The sequence below is a fragment of the Dermochelys coriacea genome, chromosome 8 (assembly GCF_009764565.3).
Source record: "Dermochelys coriacea isolate rDerCor1 chromosome 8, rDerCor1.pri.v4, whole genome shotgun sequence".
Classification (NCBI taxonomy): domain Eukaryota; kingdom Metazoa; phylum Chordata; order Testudines; family Dermochelyidae; genus Dermochelys; species Dermochelys coriacea.
In genome coordinates, this window is record NC_050075.1 from 19316251 (window position 1) to 19339589 (window position 23339).

Below are 23339 nucleotides of genomic sequence, written 5' to 3' on the forward strand. Positions count from 1 at the left end.
TTGATTTGACTTCTCTTTTCCTGCTCCCCTCTGCCTTCCACAACCTCTCCGTATCTTTATTTGACAACTTGTCTTCTAAAACACTGGAATGGAGAATTTCTCACCTATTTAAAAACTGGTCAAGCACTCAGCAACCTGGCACTGGTTAAATATATGTCCAGACTTTTAGCTACCAATTCTGTTCCATTTGAGTAGAAATTACCACCACTCATTGACAGCAGTCTAAGACCCATATTCTCAGCAGTATTTAGGCAACTAGTTACTATCAATTTCAACGGCAGTTAGGGAGCCAAATACCTTTGAAGATCTGCGCCTAAGGCTCTGTCTACACCACGGGTCTCAAACATGTGGGCCGCGGAGTTATTTGCTGTGGCCTGCCAAGCTCCTTGTGCCCCCCCCAAGTTATTTCCTGCGGCCACCAAGCTCCCCTCACCTGCTGCCCCCCATTCCCCCAGCGCGCCACGTCCCCGCTCCTCTGCCTACCTTCAGGCGCTTCCCACTGCCACAGCTGTTTGGTGGCGTTTAGTGCTTTCCAGGAGGGAAGGGGAGGAGCGGTGAGCCATGCGCTTAGGGGAGGAGGCGGAGAAGAGGCGGGGCAGGGGCGGGAATTTGGGGAAGGGATTAGAATAGGGGCAGGGAGGGGGTGGAATTGGGGTGTGGACTTTGGGGAAGGGGTTGGAATGAGGCGGGGAAGGGGTGGGAAGAGATGGGCCGGGGCAGGGCCTCATGGAAGGGTGGAGAGGGGGTGGGGTTAGGGGCAGCGGGGGGGTGTCAGTGATGCGGCCCTTGGGCCAATGTTCTAGTCCTCATGTGGCCCTTGTGGTGATTTGAGTTTGAGATCCCTGGTCTACACTATCACTTATGTCAGTGAAACTTATATTGCTCAGGGGTGTGAAAAACACCCCCCCCCCCCCCCCGAGTGACATAAGTTTTGTCGCCATAAGTGGAAGTGTGCACAGCACTATCTGCGGGAGAGTCTCCTGCCGACATAGCTACTGCCACTTGTTGAGGTAGTTTTATGATGTCAACGGGGGAGCTCTCTCCTGTTGGCATAGAGTGGCTACACAAGCCATCTTAAAGTGGAGCCAGTGCACCAATACAGCTGTGCTGCTGTAAGATCCCTGGTGTAGCCAAGGCCTAAATCTCTTCCTGGGGAATCATTCCAATAAATTCTGTTCCATTTAAGAGGAACATGTAGCATGGTTCCGCCTAGAATGTCTAACCAGTGGTTCCCAAACTAGGGGCACTGCTTGCTCAGGGAAAGCACCTGGTGGGCCAGGGTGGTTTGTTTACCTGCTGCGTCCACAGGTTAGGCCGATCGTGGCTCCCACTGGCCACGATTTGCCATTCTCGGCCAATGGGGGCTGCAGGAAGTGGTGCGGGTCGAGGGACGTGCTGGCTGCCCTTCCCGCAGCTTCCATTGACCTGGAGTGGCAAGCTGCGGTCTGTGGGAGCCGCGAACGGCCGAACCTGAGGACGCAGCAGATAAACAAACTGGCCTGGCCCACGAGGGGCTTTCCCTGAACAAGCGGCGCCCCTAGTTTGGGAACCACTGGTCTAAACAAAGGTGAAACTATTGTCTCTACAACCTTAGGAGGGTTTGATCTAGTAGAGAAACATTTACACAGAATTCAAAATCTCTGTAGCTGTTTATTCTAACAACTGTAGGAGAATCATTATGTTTGACTACAGTTATACTAACCCATGCCAGGGGCAGCCATGAGAATCCTTGAGACAACCACCTGAGTAATGGCCTGCTGAGCAGCTTTGGCTGATTCACCTAACCTGTTCCCATTTTCGTCTGTAACAGGGATACCAAATTTGAGTTCCCTGTTGAAGTAAAAAAAAATGGTTTAACAACAATTAGTGGCACTCATTTTTATCTTTTTTTGTCATCTGATCCTAAATGTTTTTTTCTCCTTTAACTATGTCAAATCGAAAACATACTTCCAAGCAAGTGACGTAGGCCATGTGTACACTGCTTTTGTTGTTAAAACTTTTGTTGTTCAGGGGCGTGAAAGAAACACCCCCCTGAATGATGAAAGTTTTGATGACGGAAAGCACCACTAGGGACAGTGCTCTCCTGGCGACGAAGCTACTGCCCTCATTTGGGGTGGTTTTATTCTGTCCCCGGGAGAGCTCTCTCCTGGCGACAAAGAGCGGCTACACTGTGCACCTTATAACAGTGTGGATGCAGTGGCACAACCACGCTGTTGTAAGGTGCACAGTGTAGACACAGCCTTAATATTTTATGAACTTTAAATGAAGACTTTCGAGAGCTTTTAAAAAATAACTCCTTTGGTGCCAAACAAAAACATTTCTTTTGTAATCTTGTAGACCAAATATAGGGATTTTTTTTTTTGCTGGGGGAATAAACACACTAAAGAGTACTTCTCTACACAACGCACAGTCAACAAAAAAGAATTAGATATATTCATGGAGGACAGGTCCTTCAATGGCTATTAGCCAAGATGGTCAGGGATAAAAGCCCATGCTCTGGGTGTCCCTAAACCTCTAACTGCCAGAAGCTGGGACTGGATGACAGGGGATGAATCACTTCATAAATTTTCTTGTGCTGTTCATTCCCTCTGGAACCATCTGGCACCGGCTACAGTTGGAAGACAGGATTCTGGGCTAGATGAACCATTGGTCTGACCCATTATGGCCATTCTTATGTTCTTATAAGTCTCTATATATCAGCTCTTGAAGAAAAGATACTTGGCTTTTGAGATCCAAGAGCAAAGATCTAATGGGATACTAATCTTAGGAGAACAAAGATGTTCTATTTTATACTTGGGATATTTAAGCAAATGCCTTTAAAACCTAAAAAAGACTTCCCTTGAAATGCCATACGACATTGAAAACAGCTAAAATATGTAGAAACATTACAAAACTGATAAATTAACTGATAAACAAAACAAGTAGTTCATCTGCAAGTGTTGCCACAAAAATTACATTTCTTCTAGAATGAATGTATCACATTCTCTTTCTTACCTTTGCCTCATTAATGGAATATTTATGCAATTAGCAGCAGCTACAGCAGCAAAAGGAACAAAACGTCCTATAAGGGGCGAGACATGCTGTGAAAAGGGGAGGAAAAGGTTTTCAGGTTTCACAATCTTTTTTAAGAGTCTTAAGCCTTTTTTTTTTTTTTTTACATATAAAGCAGATTGTTCTCTCTGACTTAAAATTCTGAAAGAACCCACTGTGAAGTCAAGGGGAAAAATATCTGACATAAATCTTCTAACTGACAACCCCCTCTGTCGGGTAAGCATTGGCAGGAAGGTTGAAGGGGAGAGTCTTCACTATTAGCATCACCCTTGCCTAGAAGTATGAGCTTCCTGACACACCCATGAGCATAACAGCAAGGAGTGGCACCAAAGAGACCTTACATTTAATTCCATCCACTGGAAAGGTTATATCCATCAGACATCAATATTAGTACCTTTGTATACAGAAGCTATTGATCAAATCAATATGTTGTATAATCTATTATGCTCTACTTAAAATAGATTCTCTTGAACATTTCGTCATTACTGCATTTTATCGAAAACTGAAATTTAACAAAACTATGTAAGACATGATATTATATTTTGGGGGGAAGCGAGTAAAGGAAGAGGAAAAAATAAAGAGTATAGTTAAAGAATTAGACAATTTTCAACCTGAAATCAGTTTAACAGAAACATGTAGACATACTCCATAGCAGCTTCATGAACTCTGTAATGCCAGTCTGAGACAGAGTTGCAAAAAATGCTAAAATCGCAAGAAAAGAAATGTGTATCTTCACTCATCACCGGAGCGCTCCAGCATGTATTAAAATTAAGCATTTTGGGAACAAGAATATATAAGCCTTTCAGCTTGAAAGCTCAACAGAATCCCTTGTGCAGGATCAGGGTGATAAGAAAACTCCAATTCCCTACATTTTAAAAGTGAAAGCAACATCAATATAAAAAGGAAGGTAGTGAAAACTGTTGCAAGTATTGCTATTGCAAAATATAGTATTCTTGCAAATTTGATAAGTTTTAATCAAAGATTTTGATAAAAGTACTAAGTTCATTGGCAAAAACTTCTGACAAATTTTCAGGAGTTTTGACAATAACAATAAGTAATAGTAGAAAAATAGGTATATGAATAATTACATCCTACATAAATATTATTTTATGCTTAAATATCAGACTGCTTATTTCACAACTCAGATATGTCTACACTGAAACTCAACTGCAATCAAAGATATGATTGCAGCTGGAGGAAGCATACCCACGCTAGCTTTAATCTAGCTAGCATGGCTAACACCACAAGTACATACCCAGGGTCTCAGAAGGGCTCGTACAGCCTATGCCAAGGTCTGTGTCATCATGTCTTCACCGCTATTTTTAGCCATGTTAACTCGACTAAAGTTAGTGTGGGTATGTCTACCTGAGCCGCAATCACATCTTTGATTGCAGTTTGACTGCAGAAATAGCCATAGTCTTTGACACATATGGCCAAATTTTCAGCCAGACTGAGGTTCAGCCTCCATGTTTGCTGGTGCAGTTTTGCATCTACAAAAAATGTTCCTGCATATTTTGTCACATGAATGGATTATGAGCATATATATCTTAGTGGTTACTTGTCTAATTTCCTGATTTTCTTCAAAAAGATACTTAGACATGTAACACTGCTAGTGTAAAAATGGAGTACATGCAATTTGCACTAGCAAGAGGGAGGGACGGGCCACTGAAAAATCAATCCGCAGTTCTAAATGAGCAGTAGGTAATTATGGTTCCATAATGGGAATTGAGTTTAACAAGATGTAGAGGTACCAGAGGATGACTCAGCCACTAAAATTCTACTAAACATAAAAGTTTAACTAAGAAAAATTCAATACCTTGGTTAGTGCATTAAGTCCTAGAGCTGTTGCTACAGCACCTGTAGTGGCAGAAACATAAGCTGTTCCCAGCTGGCTAAAACAAAAATAAAAATTATTGCACTTGCACAACTTGCATTTATATTAGCTTGTAATATCTTCAAATTCTAAAACAACATGAATCAATATTGTACTAAAATAACTTAATTTAAAAACAAAGCTGCATTTTATTAATGTGGAATCAAATTTCTCTCTGCATCTCATCCTGTTCATTACATTTTAGCTTTTGCTCCTATGTCCAACTCTCTGAACTGAGGCTGTGAAGGATCATATGTCCTATAGTTAATCTGTTGATGTCCTTAATCAAAGACATTAACCAAAGCTTCGGACAAGATAACAAGCTAATTTAGCATTTTCAAATGACTGGTTAAAGAGTGCAATGAAGATCTCTATTAGAGATTATATTGGCATTTAAAAGATTGTTTAACTCATGGCAGTTATACTCATTTTTAAAAGGTTAAACATAATTATAATCTCAAATCATTCTCAAGCATCTCTTTGCAACTGTTCTAACTTGTTAGCACGCACTCACACTGATTTGTGCAGTGACTCATGTCCACATACTGTATCAGAAATTACTGAAGCTCAACCATCTTCAGATAGATGGCAGTGCTAGTTACAAAGATATTTGAACTCTTTGGTTAAGCATCTGACCTGACAGTAATTGGAGCATCTCCACTCCTGTTGGTGTAATTTACAATAGCGTTGAAGGACTGGTTAATCCACTGCCAGAAGACCACTGCTGGAGTAGTTCTTAAAACAAGAAAAAGTGTGTTTTTTTAAAATGGACATTAACAAAAAAAACAATGCTATACCAAGCAAGGCAAGTATGAACCTAAAGAGCTGCTTGACTGTTCTTATTTATCTGAGCAAAGTTATTCTGAAGTACTTCAGCCAATCAGAAACTAGTTTCTTACAGAATACTTTTAAAAACAAACATAGAAACACAACTAAAACCATAGCAGCAGGCAGTATAATAAAGCACAACCTTAATTATTCACTCAAAATGGGAGTTGAATTGCAACAACTGAGACTTTATGGCAAAAGCTTCACTTCTAAAATTTGAACAAAAATATACGAACTTACTTCCATCTTATATATAGACTACATTTACAGACTTGGTTATTTCTTGTGTACACACACACACACACTTGCCTTTTAAATCCACTTACTCCAAAATGTTCTTCAGTCTGCTACTGTGACATAATTTTTAACATGTCCTATGACACTGAAACATTTGTTTGAGTTCAGGAGTCAACGGGTGACTTTTTCATTATTAGCTCAACGCATAAGCAAATATTTCTGCCTCAACTAACAATAAATATTGATGTTGTACAGGAATGAATGTAAAATCTGTTTCAATATAGGCTCAATAACAGATTCATTTGAAAAAAAAAGTATCTGAGACCTCTTCTAAATTGTGTGAATGCTAGTAAGGAGATGCCTCAAGACAGAAATCCTACCTTGAAAGTATTTAAACACTTTAGCTGTTGGGGTAGTAAGAAAGCTAAAGATCATGCTCAAGTTCCAAAGCTACTGTCTGAAAATCTGATATGACTGCTATAATATCAAGACGGGTGTTTTAAAAATGCTTATGTGGGGGAGAGGGGTAAATGTTCTACTATGAATTCTGAGATGGAAAACATCCCATTAATGTGAACAAAGAATATAGATTAGAACATTCTTCCTATTAAATTCAAGTAAATTGCACTTGTGGGGCCTTTTTCAGATGACTAAATATTATGATTACCAGGTTGTTCAGTGAAAAAGCTCCAGAAGACAAGCCATTAGCAGAGACAAAGGACACAGAGATCAGCAAATCTTTTACATTTCTTAATATAGATTGCACCAATAATATTTGTTTTCGCTGGTTTGGGGTTTTTTGACTGATAGATTTTTTTATTATCCTTGCAGGGGCTCAATCTTGCTAGTTGATGAATACTCTTGTCCTCAATCCAATACAACACTTATGCACATCTCATTTGCTTACATGGGACAACTTACATGCTCAAAAATTAAGCATGTACTTAAGCACCTGGATGGATTGGGGTCAGAACACACACCACCTTGCAGGATCAAACCATAGATAATTTGCTGCTTTCAAATTCTGATCAGAAAGGTCGGGCTATCAAAGGGAATTGCTATTATTGAGGACTAGTTTTTGTCCACAGTGATTCCTTTCAGAGGACCATGAAAGCATAATTTATTTATTTGCTCAGACATGGAAGTAAGGACAGAAAGGAAACCTTGAATTGGTGGTCAGTATGGCTATTAATAGGGTCCAAGAGCAAAGACTGATGACAAGCTGTTGGGAAGTACTGACACAGCAAGTCATTTATACCGATCGAATGGCTAGGGAGATAACGTAGAGATGCTAGAATAAAGAAGCTATATTTGCTGAAGATTTTGCTGAATCCCAAATCTTATTTTTTTTTTCAAAAAAATCTTAAATCAGAAATCTCAATTTCAAGCGATTCAAATATGCCTCATTATTCCTGCTGCTTTCTAACATCTGATTCAGATCTCAAAGCAACCCTGAACGAATAGCTGGATTTTCTCCATCTCTGTCACTTCTCTTCTTCCCTTTCTCATGTGCATGTGTGTCCCTTTGCCTACCTACCTTATCTCCCTTTCTTTTCTATCTCATCCTGTTTAGATCTCAGCATGTTGAATGCATGTGCTCTGCTCTCTGTTATTCAGTGACAGGAAGCATTGCAGGATTTAATGACGACAAGGAGATACTGTGCCCAAAACAGCCACTTCAGCCGGTGTATCACCAGGAGAGGTAGACAGACTAACAATACCTAAATGGTATTTTTGAACAAACTCATAGGCCCTCCTTCCATTCTCATGTATGTTCCAGTGGTTCCTTTCTATTCTGAAGGAAAAGTCTGCAAAAGACAAAGGTCTAGATCCTCAGGACTAATTAGATGGCTTAGAACAGGGGACCCAAGAAAAGAAGGGGAAAATATGGATGGGGCTGATTCAGCCCCGGTGTAAGCTGGAGCAACCTCAGAGCTGTTCCATCCTATACCAGCTGCAACAGTGCCCTGGAAGCTGTTTCAATGGCCCAAGACCCCTGGAGTGCAAGGCACTCCAACCATGCCTCTTTTTCCCCCTGACACACCTCCTCCTGCCTTCTATGCTGGGGACAGGGCAGGAATGGGTGCCGTAGAAGTGGCTATACCTGCTTTACATCATCCAAGGATTTCCCTTCTGCAAGAACAATCTCCAGCTGATTGTTTAAGAAAGCTTTCTGATCTCTTTGCACTATCTAGGATCTGACCCAATGAGATCAGTGTCTTCTGGACTAGTAAATAACTATTGATACAACCTAGTTTTGAATTGGATGATGTCTCATAAGGATATGAAGAAAGATAGGAATTAGGAAAAGGCATAAAGCAGTATTCATGATTATTAGGTCTGTAGGTAAGAATATAATGGAACCTGCATATGAACAAAGTTACCTTTATTTTTCTAATCCGCTTCTTAATATGCTGTAAAAGGCTGCTAATATTGTGAGCATGTTAATGGTTAGTGACTTCTTCACAAATTTCACTGCTTTGAATTTTAATACAATGAACCAACACATAACCCTGTCAAGAGACAGAGGTGTCAGTGATCGACAGCAGCACTGATGGATTTCTTTGACATTCCTAGCTGGAGCTTGGTGGCTAAGATTCTTTTACACAGAGCTAGGATATCTTGCAAAACGGCTCTTGCCTTTTCTTGAGGACATAAGATAAAGTGAGGATAATTTTAGAATCCCTGAATCAAATACAATAATGTTATTGCCTCTAACTCCTCCACTGGTTCTTCTAAGAAAAATAATATTATTTCAGAAATAAATAAATAAACTAAAATAAAATTCTAGTGCAAAGACTGCTCACAGAAGTTACTAAGACTGGCCTTTGAAAGTAGACTCCACTGAATTTGTGAAGGTTTAGAGTAAGGGTAATTCAGGTGCTTTTGAGGAAAAGGGAGGTAATAAAAGGGACATGGGACTGGACGATGGATAGACTGAAGGATGTTTAACACTTACTTTGCAGAGAGCATCCTACATGCCAGATCTCTACAGTGAGAATTTTCAGACAGAATCTCCTCCTCTTAGTTCTCCAGATAAATCTCCTATATGGATGGGATTTTGGAACATTCAACTTCCTCAGTTAAATGAGGAAAAGCAGGATATTTGGTGAATTATTAGAGGGGGATAAAAAGCTCACCTCACAGCTACTTCTAGAGGAAACTAGCAATAAATGCAGGTAAAAGGGATGCAATGACGGAAGAGAAAAGGAGGCAAAATTTTATATTAAAAAGTATTTAAAAACATCTTTTAAAATGTTCGGATGAGCTAACTACATTAATTACCACCTACTGAATTTACTGACGTTGTTTGTGTTATATTGGCATCACTTACCTATAAAAGGTCATCATACAACCTGTGATAGTCATGTTCATTGGTACCTGAGCTGACATTCGGCCAATCAAAATCATCTTTTCACCAGTGTCTGGGTGAAAAGCTGAATCATACACATATTTTGCTCTCCATAGTTCATCTTCTGTCAACCCAGGAGCTACAATACCTTGTCTTGGAAACAAAAAAAAAATGTTGTTATAAAATACAGCAATTAGTAAAAACAAACAAATATGGTACTAAAGGACTTTTGGATCAACAGAATAAATTTAAAAAGATAGAAGTGAGTATTGTACTTTAGCTTCTATTGTACTGCATGTTAAGAATCCCACGGACAAGTGCATTTGGTAGACTTGCCTTTACATAGCTTGTTGAAGAAAGAATCAAAATTCCCTGCAATGGTTAGGTACCTTATCTGATACTGTCCATAACAAACTTCTACCTGTTCAAAACAATGTAGAGATGTCAGCTATATAACTTCCATTAAAGTCACTAATAATCACACAGACAAAAACTCATGCCCAAGTCTGAAAATTTACCTTCAGATATCTGAGAAGCTATTTATCTCAAATAATAGAACAAGCAGTCAAAGTTAGCTTTCAGTATTGTTGCTATACCAACTATTTATTGGAATCAGATAGCTCATCCATAGACCAGAGGGCTTGCTTAACATGGGCTCTCAGACCATGTCGTTTGTTGATTCATAACTCTAGATGTTAATTCATAACTCTAGAAACAAATATCATCACATATACTTGGCATTACAAGAAGATACAATAGAATACCTAGAGGAAGCAATATTGCTTTGAAAATGTTTTAAATATTTCATTAGATGGATATAATCACCTATTGATATGAGTGACACTTAGCAAACCACAATCACTTATGGTCCAAGAAAAAAATTGTCATTATTACTGATGGCCAAAAATATCCAACTATCATACCTGTAATCATGTACAATTTTTCTTGCATTTTCTAGTTGTTCATTAGGTAATAAAATATTCCTGGGATCTGTTACAGTAAAGAAATGATTGGCTCTTCCAACAAAAGTGCTTTGATCCCAACGGGGTTCCTTGATATTAATGTTTAATGGTATATCTGCTGACATTTTCATGAACTCTATGTGCAAAGAAAAAAGATTTCAGTTTGATAATTCTTGTAATACATAATGTACCAAGAACCTCTAAGGGTGTAATCTTGCCAGGTGCCAAACACTCTAAAATTCCATTAAAAATCCTAAATGAGCAAGTACGTACTTTGAATGCAATGTATTTATCCCATATGCTTTCCAAAAACAACAAAGTGATTGGCATTAGTCAAGTTGTCAGTCACATGAGGAACAAGTGCAAGTTTATCTGAACATACATATATATTTCTACATTCCTTCTCTTAAATAGCCGCACAATAAAAGAATGGTTCTCAGAAGATGAGTAACTGAAGAGCAGAATTTTACTGATAATAGCCTCACAAAATAATGGATAATGCAAAATACTAATTCAGTATTTGCTTTACTTGAATTAATTATGTATTCTCTTGACACTCCACCAGACTGGAATAAGGTGACTTAAAGCGAATTAAAAATTAAATGTTTTGAGAAGACATGCTTTAAGTGAGTTAAACTATTCTTCTACCACTGTATTTTGTGAGAACGCCTGTAAAAAAAATTCTGGCACAGCAAACAAAATTAAAGTTAGAAACACAATACAATATCTTTTACTGTAACAGCTGTATTTTCTAAAACTTACTGTAGATTATCCTTTATTTTAAAAAGTTTTACCCAGCAATCCATAATACTAAGAAGGTGTGCCAGTTTTCCTAGGCATAAAGGCAGGGAAGAGCACCTCTGCCAGTTAACCTCACAGACCAGCAGTGTTCTGCCACCTCAGCAGAACAGGGAAACTTATTCATAGTTTGCAGTAATAATAGTTGCTTCCACACCAAGAACAAATATCATCTGCTCAACCATTCATTCTGTCTAATCACTAAATAAGTATATGGAAAATGCTAATTAATCATGATTGGTTGGGGCTAATAAACAAATTTATACATCTAACTGAGAAGTGATGTTAAAGACAAACCACTGTGTTTCTTAAGGGCCTAAGACTGAATGAGACCATAAAAACAATGTTTTTTCAATGCGTTTCTAAACATGAATTTTTAAACTGTACGATATTCCGTCTAGTATTGAAAACAACCACAGTCTTACAGACTTCAGTGAAAAAGAAGAGAAAAGCAAACACATACAATCCAATATGTGATCAAACACAAGACCTTGAGAGAATGACAGTTTCACTGTAGAGACACTACGGCAAAAGCAGACAAAAGATCATACCAGCAAGAGCACATGCTCAGCTCCCACTGATGTCACTGGGAATGGAGCATGTCCATGTCTATAGGGGCTAGGGCCCAGAAAATTAAAAGTTTTGTGACTGTAAAACAATTTTAGCATCCTGAAGAAAGAAGGCAGTTCCTAGTATAATACAGACTGTATCAACTGTAGCATTGTTAAAAGTGGATTTCTACAACCCGTTCATTGTTCTGAAACAAATAAAAAACCCAAAACAAACCACCAAAGTTAATTAGACTTAAGAAAAGGAAAAATGTTTTGTGAGAATGATATTTGTACTGTTGTCAGGAGAAACCAGTACACTGTGTACCAGTACACTACCATTAAGATCTAGTTATCTAGTGGTGAAGTTCCAAAAGTTAAGACTTTTAATTGTTAAAATGCCAAACTTAAAGATATCTGCATCCCTGTTGGGTTCATTGTTATCTAACTGGAGCTTCAGGATTCTATCAGATGAAAATTAATTATATAGTGTGATTTTGATTCAATAAGTATTCAACATTAACTTGTACAGGTACAGTAAATATAAATCTATATAGCAAAATCCCATTAAAGAGAAGACACACCATTAAAGTTCATGATAGGGCCTTGTTATTTTATGAATATTTTCATAGCCTGATCTACAAACACTTTTTAAGGATCACTCAAGAGTCATAAACATAACCAGATATGGATAGTTTTAACAGGATTTATATAGCTAGAGAACTGATAAAAAGGAATTTCCAAAGTTTTGTCTGTACAGTAATTTATATCAGTCTTCCCCCTCTGTCATCATAACATGAGAAATGGAGAAGTTTGGTATTAGGACAAAATCTTAAAAAAAATCAGATTTAGGTCAGTTAGAAATATTCTAATGTTAAAATAGAATTTAAAACAAACTAGATAGGTCAATAAAAATAACTTTTAAAATAGCATATTTTAAACACTGATCTTCAGATTATCACTGATATGGTGCAACACTGAAACTTGGCCCAAATATATTTAAAAGACAAGCCTTTTCTATACAGATCTGGGCAGAGTAATAACCTAGTGTATTTTAAATTTTGCACTGTATGAGACACAAAGCATAGGAAAAAAGTGATTCCCCTGTGACAGAATGTACCCCTATATTCTCATGCCTACACACTACTGTAATAATTGTTGTACAAGGCATGTCTTGTAAGGTATCATTTGAAAACTCATAATTTTCTGGTGAATATTGACCTGATAAAATATTTGTGGCAACACTGTATGTGAAGTTATAAGATTCCACTGTATGCCACTATTAACACGTATTCCAAACTGACGTTGGCAAATAGGTCTGTCTCAAAAATGCTTAATTTGCATTTATATAGTAAACAGAGTCATCAAGCAGGAAGGGAAACAAAGGAAGCTCAAACAAGTGAGAAAAAAGCAGCAGGGAACATCCTTCCCCCTGGACTTTTTGTCTCCAGGTACCCAGCTGGAAATGTTTTTTCAAGTGGGGACTGGTATCATAAAAAGGAGGGACAAACACTCCATGGCACCCCTCTCGCTCTCCCAGTCCATTGCATTCAAAGCATCCGAAGCACCAAAGGAAGCATTAGTTGTATTCTGGGAGAAGGGGTCCTGAACTAAGAAGTCTGGTCAGTAAGACTGCTGAAAACATGTGGTGAGAAAATTCTCATTTGAATTTAACATAGTTTGTTAAGTTAGGCATCAGTTGTGTTTTACCTTTATTTCTCTTGTAACCATTTCTGACTTTTATGTCTCATACCTTGTACTCACTTAAAGTCCTTCTCTTTGTAGTTAATAAACTAGTTTAATTGTTATATCTAATCCAGACTGTTTAAACCGAAGTGTTTGGAAAACTCCATTTGGGGTGGTGAGTTGTGTGTATATTATTTCCATTAAAGAAATAACAGACTTCATTTAAAGTTGTATTATCCAGGAGAGAGCTGGGCAGTACAGGACATACATTTCTTGGGGGAAATTTAAGACTGGGAGTGTGTTGGGGTCACCCTGCATTACAACAAAGGCCAGTGAGAGCCAGAGCGTAACCCAAGTGTGGCTGGCAGGCTGCAGTTACATACAAACATTCAGGAAGTGACTTGCATGCTGGAAGGCTGTTTGTGAGCAGCCCAGGTTGGAACTGCTTCAGCAATGCATCATAAGGCACCCAAGGGCAGAGCAAGGGTGGCACAGCTGCTCATTAGTCTACATTTTAGTAGAGTATGTCACACCTTCCACACGGCATTCTTTCATATTTTGATCAAAGACAAGTCAAATACTGTTTGTGAGAAAATTAGTGAATACACTGGAGTTCAGCAATTAAACTTGGGTTATGATGTCACTGAACCTGGATAGTTCTATGTGAACAAATTCTGATGAGTATTTTCATCTTAACTTAGCTTCTTTTTTTACTTAGTTGATGCTTGCTCGCTGATGGATAAAGATCAGGCACAAATTATGAAAGCTGTTTGAATTGGATGTGACTATTTTATCAAAATTAGATGTGTAGAGAAAAAAGTATAAAAAGAAGCACTTTATTACACAACTTCTAAAAACATCTTCAACATATGAATTTTACACCAAAACAGAACTAGTCCATTCATGAAAGGTGGAGAGGTTAACACATCCCACAGACATGAACAATTACTCAAAGTCTTTTTTCCACCTCAAGAACACTTTGGAAGTCTTTGGAAAAGCAATTAAGTTATCTACAGATAGAAATTTCTTGGTCTTCTTCCTATCCTAAGGAGCCCAAAACAGCAAAAGGTTGTTAGAAATATAAAATGCCATCCATATTCATACTGGAGATTAGGAAGCTGGTTTAGACCACTAATGCTATTGGTTAAAAAACCTGAGAATCCTTGGAATCAAGAAATTAACCATTTGTGAAAGTCAGGCCCGGATCCACAAAGGGACTATTAGGCACCTAGAAAATCACTAGAATCTACAAACCCTGGGTTAGGCCCCTAGACTCCCTATACAATAGATGAGGAAACACAGGTGGGATCCACAAAAGCCCCAGCACTCTAGGTCGGAAGTTACCTAAGCTAGCCAAAGGGAGATACCTTTCCTTATAATCTTTACCCAATGGTCAGAGTACTCACCCTGATTCAATTCCCCCCCTCCTCGGCCTGAGAAGATATTTGAAAAGGTGCCTCCCACCTCTCCTCTAGGTGCCTCATTAAGGCAGCAAGGTGCGTGCCCAGAGGCAGAAACTTGGGTGCCTACGTAACTTTTACAGTGAAAATGTAGGCAACGACTGAGCCTAGGCACCTGAAGAGTTAGGCAGCAGCCAAGTGGGGGTTTTGTGCATCACAGTAATACCTAAATCTGGGGTGTAAGCCCCTAAATCCTTTTGTAACATATGTCATGGGGACTACACATTTATTTTGTAAACAAAGTTAATACTGAGAACTGATGGCTGTGACAAAGATATTCCCTCTCCATGCAATTATGTCAGAAAAGATTTTTTAAACAATAAGATATTCAGGGAAAGGGCTTTGTCTTCCTTTGTGTCTACACAGCATCTAGAACCTTTTGGATGCTTTTATAATTATTTATTGTTTAAATTACAATGAAGGCCTAGTAGTCACACACCATGCATAGCTTACTACATTTCACATATTATGAAAGACACCATAGTTTTCTAAGCTGTTAATTCCCTACAAGATCTGTCACTGAGATTCAGTTTGCCCAAATTCTGCTCCACGTTTATCTCCTATCAAAATCAATGACTGTTGGCACACACGTGAAGGCAAAATTGGCTCCAACTAATCTTACCAAGTATGCAAAGCAGCTGTGTTATACATGAAATTTAATAGTGGAAAAAGAAGAACTGGCAAATACAATTCATTTGGCTTTCCATAACAGAATAGACAAAGTCCCTCCGAAGAGGTTTTGAAGGAAACTAAGTAGTCAACAGAAGCAAAGTTCTGTCATGGATTAGAAAGAAACTGGTAGAAAGACAGGTAACAGATTAGGAGTCACCTTCCAGCACAGTAAATGGTTAACCATGGAATGACCCAATGATCCACACAAGGACCAACACTGTTAAATAAAACTTGTTAATGACCTTGATGAAGTCATATTTTGTTCTCATTTACCTTGATACTATTCCTTTATGCATGTCCCTGATAATTATACACTATTTCTTTCAGTTAAATAACCATTCTTTAGAAGAAAAAAAGATTTGATCTTATAGTGTTTTCAATCTAAATAAAAACAAATGATCTCCTATCACAATATAATATTTTTACATTTAGTCTATAGTGTCAAACATAGAAGATTGAAATAACAAAGCCATTACATTAAAAAGATTTCTGTTTCAGCCAGTTCCAAGATTAACCTTTAACAAACATTCTACTGTGCTAGACAACAAATCCTATTCTTGACTTAAACATCAGTCAATACCTGATTGCTATCCTGCTAAAAACTCATAAACAAAGTTTACAGTATGCATACATATTTCTCCTTGTCAGGAACCACATGGATTTTTGTTTCTAGTCCCCTAATTTATTCTGGCACCAGAAAAACTGTAAATTGTATAGATAAATTGACACTTTTTTGTCCTGGCGGTGCAGAGGTTAGTAGTATAAAGAGGTATTCACTCAAAGGCTGCAAACATCTAAACAAAAACAAAAAGCACAAATCATGAGTGCATATTGCAGCCAGTGAACTGTCTGCTACTACTACTGTCTGATGTTTCAAGCCTGTTTTCCTGGTTTATACTCTTAATGTGTTAAGATCATTTAAGCATCTAAATGTTTCTCTAGACAAGTGTTATTAGCCTGGCTATTTTACTAAAGGAGGTCTGTGATGCACTGCTTGCGCAATGCTGTTTTAGGAATGTTGTTACTGTCTCAATAAACAGAAGCCTATGCTGTCACAGGTCATTTCAAAGACTCGCAAAGCAGTTCATGTTCTCACATCTTTTATTTTGACAATTGCATTGGATTAAGAGGTTGGATTATTTGGCAATAAAGTCAAATTAGCTATTCTGAATGCTGGCCTTGTCAAAGCAAAGTGTGCCAAGGTCTTTCCAACAGATGGGACTTGAAAAAAATCACATGACCTAAATATGAAATAGAACACAAACTTGTGAAACCAGAAAAAATAAAGATGAAATAAGGACAAATAGTTTCCAGTAATGATTAGGGCACATGAAGAGTTCCCACTGACCTAACTGGGAGTTGCTCACTTGCAACAGAATTCACTATTGGTCCCCAGATAAAAAAGGTTTATCTACTGCAGTTGATGCCCAACACCTATTAGCCCAAGATCTACATCTTCTTGCTAAGGTTAAAAGTACTAGTGCCATCACTCCTTTTCAGGCCAGAACCTTGCAATTTAAATGGCACCTTTATGTGCCGATTGTTGTTGCAATTCAATATTGTACTCATAATAATTAACTTTCTATTTAATAGTTTTATTACCTAGCTGAATAACAGAAAACAAAATTTGTTGTATATAATTATTCAATGAATTTGACAAGTAGTCATCAAATGATATATTCACTAAATATGCTTTAACCAATTAAGGAGTCAGTCTAATAATGCATAGGAGTATATGTCAACTGAATTATTCAATAATTACCAGTGAACTTTAAAAAATATAGTCACTTATTATTGTACCAGCTCTACTTACTACCTCTTTCTTCCTTTCTGTCATAACTTCGTTCCATTATGAACTTCACTTTTTCCTTCTCGGAGAGAGATCCAAGTACCGTAAATATATTCAAAACTACTGTATATTTACTAAAATAAGTAACCATAAACCAGGGGACTCAAAGAGCACTAATACTGTTGGCCAAACGTACTGTAAATATAGTTTCAGTACATGTTAAATATACAGATAACTTACATTATCTCTCATATTTCAAAGATCCACAATCAGCTTACACAAGAGAAGCTCAAAGTCCCCCAGGATGCTAGAAGGATAATAAAACCAATTCAATATGGGGGTGGGAAGTTGGGGAATCTACTTCTATTATTATATTGAAAGGGAATCTTAGTTAGGAGACAGTACTATCTATTTGCATTTTTTTTTTTTAGAGAGAGTTGGCCACCTTCCTTCATCAAAAAGCGGAACACCTTTCTAATGCAGGAACTTCAAAAGAAACAAGTTGGCACAATGACAAGCTATTTATAAAAGTACTTTGAAATGCTGAAGGTACTCTTCATGGTAACTAAGTAACTGCTAATAGACCAGTAAAATCTAATAATACTTTACTTTTATACAGTGACTTTCACCAAGGTTCTCAAAAAGACCTTTAACAACACTTATCAGGTTTCTCAACACCTCTGTGAGATATCATTTCCCCCATTTTAAAGATAAGGACACTGAGGCAAAGAAGTAATAACTTGCTCATGTCTACAAGGCAAGTCCGAGCCAAGAACAGAACCCAGAATGTCTGAATACTAATCTTTAACCATCTCTGCAACAGCAATTACTTACATACTCTATGACAGTGGTTCCCAAACTTGTTCCACCGCTTGTGCAGGGAAAGCCCCTGGCGGGCCGAGCCGGTTTCTTTACCTGCAGTGTCCGCAGGTTTGGCCGATCGCGGCTCCCAGTGGCTGCGGTTCGCTACTCCAGGCCAATGGGAGCTGCTGGAAGCGGTGCAGACTGAGGGACTACTGGCCGCCGCTTCCAGCAGCTCCCATTGGTCTAGAGCAGTGAACCGCGGCCACTGGGATCCGCGATCAGCCGAACGTGCGGACGCGGCAGGTAAACAAACCGGCCCAGCCTGCCAGGGGCTTTCCCTGCACAAGCGGCGGAACAAGTTTGGGAACCACTGCTCTATGATAGTGTAGTAAATAAATTCTCTTAAATTATCCAGTTGGGGAAGGGAGGGAAGGAAGAAAAAGAATTCCCACTTGTCATCTAATGTGCTTTATAGATTGTTAATTAGCATGTGGAAATAAAATGAGTCAGCGCAGAGTGCATCAAAAGCATCTTATGCTCTCTTGGTCCTGCCTTACTCAAAAGGGCGCACACATTAAGTGTTAGTTGAAACTTCCAAGCGATTTTCAAGAGGACCAAAAACAATTAAGCAAGACTCAATGCCACTGATATCATTAGGTATCAATTTGATTTCTGGGAGATATATCAATTAAGCATAAACTGGTACTTTATTTTAGGAATCTTAGTAGGTAGACTATTGATACTGATGCAGGTGATTCTACCAGATCCACGTAGGTAAAGTTTGATCACATGTGAGAAACTTGTCTGGCCAAATCATTATACAGTAGGGGCAGATACATTTTACTAAGAATAAAATACTGCTTAGAAAAAGAGAGGGGGGAAAAGAATAAATCCTGCTACTTCCAAATGTTGAGACCCAGCATGTTGTGTATCTAAATTGTACTCTTTCCAAGCTTCCTGGGGCATGTGCTGTACCTTCCTCTAAATTCTATATAGCATCAACATTACCAGCATTCAAATAATAAATAAAAATGTAAACTTGCATTAATATGAGACAATTAATGATCTGTTCATTGACTAACAGTTTAGTACAATTTTCAGATTTTGTTAGCTTGTAATGTACAGTAAATTGAAAGAAGCCAATATGACCTGTTTCATATATTTAAGGTAATGAACTTTTGCTTTGATTCACTATTGCAAATAGCTCATTTTTAATCTCTAACACTTAATATGATGAATTCTTCCACAGTGCTATATAATCTTTCCCATATTTAAGAAAGAGGTCTACAAAGAGAAGCTGTATTCATTTCAAAGAGTCATTTTGTTTTAAAAAGGTTTGACATTTACATAAGGTTCACACAGTGCCAGGGACTGTACAAAAAATCTTCTGCTGCATGAATGCTGGTTTAATCATCAAAGTAATGCTAACATTGTAAAGTTATGCATTCATTTAAATATTAGTGTTTCTTCTGATCATAAAACCAGCACTAAAGTGACGGGAAAATATCTAGAATTTCCTTGAGAGGTGTGGAGCATGTAAAATTTTAAGTCAGCTTCCATCCTGCCAAATTCAATAGGCCAAATTCAGAGGTGAACTGTTAGTTACTGACTGATAAGTGAGAATAAGCAATATTCTCTGAATTGCTGTAACTTACACAAGGAGGGTAAGATCTATAATTGTAAAAGAAATTAACAAGGGGTGTAACGTGTCTGTTAAAGTAGGATCCTCTCTGTGTAAATTACACTCAGCCACTTTTGCACCCACAGACGTTTAATTTTGACCATTTTACATAACTAGAGTTAGTAGAAACTGACTGATGTTTCAATCATTTCAAGTTTTCCACTACGTTTTTTTATTAAAAATCTGATTTTTTTAATGAAAAGTATTTTTTCACAAAAAAATGCAAGTTTTCAATCACTTATGGAGCTGTTGAAATATTTCAACAATTGAAACATTTTGATGAAATTTTAACATTTTTACCATTTAAAAAAAATTCCCAGGGCATTTTTAACTGGATTTTCAACCAATTCTACACAAAACCTATGAACTCAGATTTCTAATAGACTCATGGCCTCCTATTTTCCTTTTTGTGTTTCTCTCCTACACTTTCCTGCATAACCTCTCTACACACAATTCTCATCACGACTTCAATGGCGGGATCATACTCTTGGTAGTTACTTTAAAACAATATCTTCATTAATTAACATATTAGCTCCTTAGATTTAATCACCATCTGTAAGAAATAACAAGGGCCCTCAATTAATGGGTTTTCAGCTGTGTGTTTTGTCGTTTTAACTATTAAAATGTGAAGTGCATCAGTTCAGCAAGTTTTCAGCATCAAAAGACTGTGATAATTTAAGTATCAGTCTTTACAGAATGGAAAATGATATGGATAATCTGAAATATGGGAGTAGGTGGAAAGCAGAAAAAGGTAATGGAAGCTTCAACTGCAAGACAACATGGAGAGAATGCACTGTTAAAGTCTAGCAGCTGTTGAAAGGACTGGCATTCCTTCATATGGGAATGAGCCATCTCTATCAAAAACAAGTGTTTACATTTTCCTTGAGGATGAATGTTCAAATGACTACAAATTAAATAAGACGAAGAGGGCCAACAACATTGTTTCATCAGATGGACTGATTTAAATCAAGGCTATTGAAATTGAGATTTTAATCAGCAAGTGGAAAGCCTTGATAAATCATCAACTGGAAATGCAAAAGTGGATTAAACTTATTTTCTAAAGAAAGATGCACTCTCATTGGTTGATATGACCATTAAAACATACTGATTTACAGCTAAACAGAACCTTTACATTAGATTTGGTACATTTTTTGCTACCTAGGAGGGTACACTATAACTATAACATTTATTTAAGCAATTATATAGTTTAATATTTTCAGATTCTTATTAATAAATACATTTTTAGTAAGTTAGAAAATGGCAAATGATATATTGCCTATTTACTAGTTAATTAACATTTTGATCATGATTTGCGTCAAGCTACATTAGGATGGTAACTGGAATTTAATTAAACACACAAAACAGCATATAAAATCATTTTGATTAAACAAACAAACCTTAAATATTTTGGATACATAAACGTCAGTATTTTTCCATGTGCTGGAGAGTAAGTTTCCATGCGGGGTGGGGTTATAAATATTCATAATTTGAGAACTGAGTCAAATCAGAGCTCCATTAGGGCGAAGCCAAAAAAACAGGAGTCTGAGACCACACAGATTGGCTCAGTGGATGATCCTAATGAGATACCTGATGGTGTTTCCTGGAATCAGAGGCTGGGCCCCCTGTGAAGACATCAGACTCTTGTACCCACCAGCACAAGATCAAACTCTACTGTCTATTGTGACATATTCATAAAGCTTGACCTCAAAAGTTAAAAGTTTTTCCCCGATTCTTTCTTTACATAGAAAAGAAGCCTTGAACTCAAAGTTTTTGATAGATGCTCATGGATTCAGCATATTTATTTTTTATTTAAAATGTTTAAGAAATAATACTAGGCCTTAGCATATTTTAAAGAGGTTTATTTTTAAAAAGAAAAAATAATTTAACAAATTAAAATAATCTGATTGAATAAAAAAATCTGATCTTTATGATTTTTTTCAAAAATTTTTTGATTTTTATCCACCCTGTCACATTAACTTATATAGGTGAGGATTTTTATAGGAGTAGGTGGGTGAGATTCTGTGGCCTGCGCTGTGCAGGAGGTCGGACTAGATGATCAGAATGGTCCCTTCTGACCTTAGTATCTATGAATCTATGAACTTAATGCACCAAGGAAAGAATGATAAATGTCATGGCAGAGAATATTCATTACTTATCTTTTAAAAATTATTGTAACACCATATTTTTCATTACTATAGGTAAAACATTTCAAAATGTTAAATGATACATGAATGATGAAAACCAGTGACAATTATGTTCACCATTTTTAGCCCCAATCCTGCTTGGAGCTCTGTGTGTGCACAGCTGTCAGTCCACATGGAGTTAAGTGAAAGATGGGGAAGTTAATTAGCAGCTGCCTAAGAAAACAAAAAGTTTTCTTCCTCCTCTGGATTTTTTTCTGTATATGGTATATTTGGCAGATGCAGAAATCTTGAGAAAATAAAAGCAAGTATGAAAAATCTAAAATACATCATATCATCCAGAGATGTGATTAATACAATCCAAAGAGCAAAGACGACAGTTTGTGTTAAGTGAAAATGCATTGATTCAAGATAATTCTGTATACTTCAGACAATAAATTTATCTGAGCGTAATGAAACCCTAAGTCCTCTTAACACATAAAGGGTAACAGTGTAAGGAGCCCACACTTTACAGTCACCTAAAAGTTGAAAAAAAGCTGCTAAGCTTTCTGATTTCATAGTGGAAAGCACTGTTAAAATGGTATACACATAACAAAGAGCAAGGATATTTCCTTGTCTTGCCAAATTTACAAACTTTTCACAGAAATATTTTTGATATAGAAGTATTATCCTTGGTGCTCCTGGGATTGTAAAATCCCAATTTTTGTTTTGTTTTGCTTGTTGGTAGACCATCTGTTAACAACAGAGAGGTAGATACCAACAGTCTGAATGGGAAAAACAGTTCATGTATTTCTTTCCTGTTCTGCATAACTTATCATCCACTGTTAGTAAATAGTGAAGATGTACATAAAATCCCATACAAACTAAACTACACAAGCAAAGTGTTTTAATAAATACTTTGGAAACTATCCCTATACACAAAAAATACTTCAGCTGTGAAACAAGAAATGGGAACCATGCACAAAGGTATTATTATCATGGCTATTTTTAAATGTATTGAAGACGCCCTACTTAACTGGAAGGCATAATTCTCTTTTCTGGTGAAATAATGAGCCTGCAGCCAAAGATCCTTTGAACTGGTACAATACCTTGTATTCATGCGGTCTTGTAACAGTATTTTAATCAGCTCTATGTTAGTCAGATACATTCATTTTCAGAAGCTAGTTTTAAATTACCCTAGAGGAATACCAGACTTAAGGCCAGTCTGAAGGCACAAAAATCCAACACCAGAAGTGATCAAATAAATTTGATAACAAATTATGTAAGACCTGATTCCGATTTCACTTACACCAGTTTTCCATTTGTTTAACTCCACTCCAATGGAGTTGCTCCTGATTTATACTGTGATCAGAACTATATCAGGTCCTTCTCCTCTTCCGTTACGCATCAATTAGAAGTAACGGAAGAGGAGAAGGACCTTGGAGTATTGGTTGATCATAGGATGACTATGAGCTGCC

General features: G+C 37.4%; 1 protein-coding gene across 5 annotated transcripts in view; it reads right to left on the reverse strand.

Moving 5' to 3' along the window:
* Positions 1 to 23339, reverse strand: part of SFXN1 (sideroflexin 1) — a 43569-nt gene that overhangs the window by 13365 nt on the left and 6865 nt on the right. For all 5 annotated transcript variants that reach the window (XR_005294419.2, XM_038413257.2, XM_043490667.1 and 2 more), the window contains exons 2-7: positions 10265 to 10439; positions 9324 to 9494; positions 5561 to 5659; positions 4868 to 4943; positions 2995 to 3080; positions 1703 to 1830 (exon numbers count right to left, since the gene is read on the reverse strand). Coding sequence is in view for 4 of the 5 variants with exons in the window: in XM_038413257.2 (XP_038269185.1) it covers positions 1703 to 1830; positions 2995 to 3080; positions 4868 to 4943; positions 5561 to 5659; positions 9324 to 9494; positions 10265 to 10434 (730 nt within the window). In the remaining variant the exon portion in view is untranslated. The remainder of the gene's footprint in view (positions 1 to 1702; positions 1831 to 2994; positions 3081 to 4867; positions 4944 to 5560; positions 5660 to 9323; positions 9495 to 10264; positions 10440 to 23339) is intronic.